This window comes from Rattus norvegicus, chromosome 3, assembly GCF_021556685.1.
Source record: "Rattus norvegicus strain SHRSP/BbbUtx chromosome 3, alternate assembly SHRSP_T2T, whole genome shotgun sequence".
Lineage (NCBI taxonomy): Eukaryota > Metazoa > Chordata > Mammalia > Rodentia > Muridae > Rattus > Rattus norvegicus.
In genome coordinates this window covers 97,430,314-97,432,051 of record NC_141536.1, presented here as the reverse complement: position 1 = coordinate 97,432,051, position 1,738 = coordinate 97,430,314, and the positions used below count along the sequence as shown (strand labels likewise).

Here is a 1,738-nt window from a genome sequence, read left to right as displayed (position 1 = left end):
CCAAGTATCTATAATCAGATTGTGTCTGGTTTTGTTTGGAGGAGCTTTGAGGGAAGAAATGAAATAGAGCTACTTTTTCTACATATTTAATGATTGCATATGACATTTGACAGAATAAATGAACAGGTTTTTATTTTGTAAAGAATATGAGAAACAGAAGGAATGTTATTATATTATTTCTTATGTCAAAAGGACTATGACACAAAGTTCAAAATATTATTCCTTAAGAGAGCTTCTATCTTTTTATGATATCTCACTCACATTGTGATGTTTCCTGTTTCCCACAGTTTTAAAAACCATTAGTAAACAGCCTGCAAAAATAATATATATTTGTCCAGTGAGGTAGATTTAATGCTGAGCCTGGCCTGAACAACATGTTAACTGAAGCTGTTAAATAATCAAGCAAATACAGATTTCTGTAGTCATAAACAAACTCTAATGACAAATCTGGTCAGAAAATTCTGATGTAACATCTCTGCTTGCTCAGTTTTTTTATTGCATTTTTCATATCTTTGTTCCTTAGTGTATAGATGATAGGATTAAGAGCAGGGGTGACAGCAAAGTCAACAATGAACAGGTATTTGTCAATCGATGATGTGGGGAAAGGCCACACATAGAGAAACATGCATGGAGTAAAAAACAGAACAACCACAGTGATGTGAGCTGACAGAGTGACAAGAGCCTTTGACAAGTCCCCTGAGGACCTTTGCCAGACTGTGACCAAAATGAAGACATAGGAGAGGAGAAGCAAGAAGAAGGTCCCCATGGTCATGAAGCCACTGTTGGCAGCAACAACAAACTCAAACTTGTCTCCATCTGTGCAGGCGAGTTGTATGACTCGAGGGAAGTCACAGTAAAAGCTGTCCAGTTTGTTAGGACCACAAAAAGAGAGGTTTACAACAAAAGAGAACTGTGACAGGGCATGAATCACTCCAGTGACCCAGCCAGCAATTACAAATGAAATGCATATTCTAGGGCTCATGATGCTCAAATAGCGCAGAGGCTTACAGATAGCTATGTACCTGTCAAACGCCATGGCTATGAGCAGCACCATCTCCACTCCTCCCATGATGTGGATAGAGCATATCTGAGTCATGCAACTGTGGAAAGAAATTACTTTGTGCTCCTTCAGAAGATCTGAGATCATCTTGGGCACTGTGGTAGAGGAAAGTCCAACATCAATGAGAGAGAGATTGGCCAGAAGAAAATACATAGGAGACTGTAAATGGGAGTCAGTAACTACCAAAAAGATAATGAAAAGGTTTCCCAGGATGATGCTTACATAGAGAAAAGAGAAGGAGGACATGAGAAAAATTGTACTTTTCCAAGAACTGGAGAGTCCGAGCAACACAAATTCAAAAACGACAGTTTCATTTATTGGATCCATTGACTAGAACAGTCAAGAAGATTTCAATGGAACTGTTGATAGAAAATGATAAAATTGTCATTGAAAATAGTATAGTGTATACCTATTGATTGTTTATTGCATGTATCAGAGTCAGAAATACAGGAAAAACTATAGGAAAAGGAAGAAGAGTAATCAAGAAATCATGTAAGAGATGAAAGCTAGCAGTATAATGCAGCATATTTCTTTAGTTCCCGTGTGTTTGTTGTGGAGGCTGGAGAATCATGGGTTCAAGGCTCCTGAGATACAAAATAGTTTCATAATCATGATGGTATATTTTTAAATATATAAATAAAAGGAAGTTGCTAGATATTAAATGGATGCAAATGGGCT

The 1,738-nt window shown here is 37.3% G+C and overlaps 1 protein-coding gene across 1 annotated transcript; it reads right to left on the bottom strand.

Annotated features, from left to right (window-relative positions):
* Positions 1–451: 451 nt before the first annotated feature.
* Or4g17 (olfactory receptor family 4 subfamily G member 17) lies at positions 452–1,387 on the bottom strand. The gene is given in 1 exon segment (NM_001000613.1): positions 452–1,387. A coding segment is annotated over 1 exon segment (936 nt).
* Between the last annotated feature and the right edge of the window lie 351 nt (positions 1,388–1,738).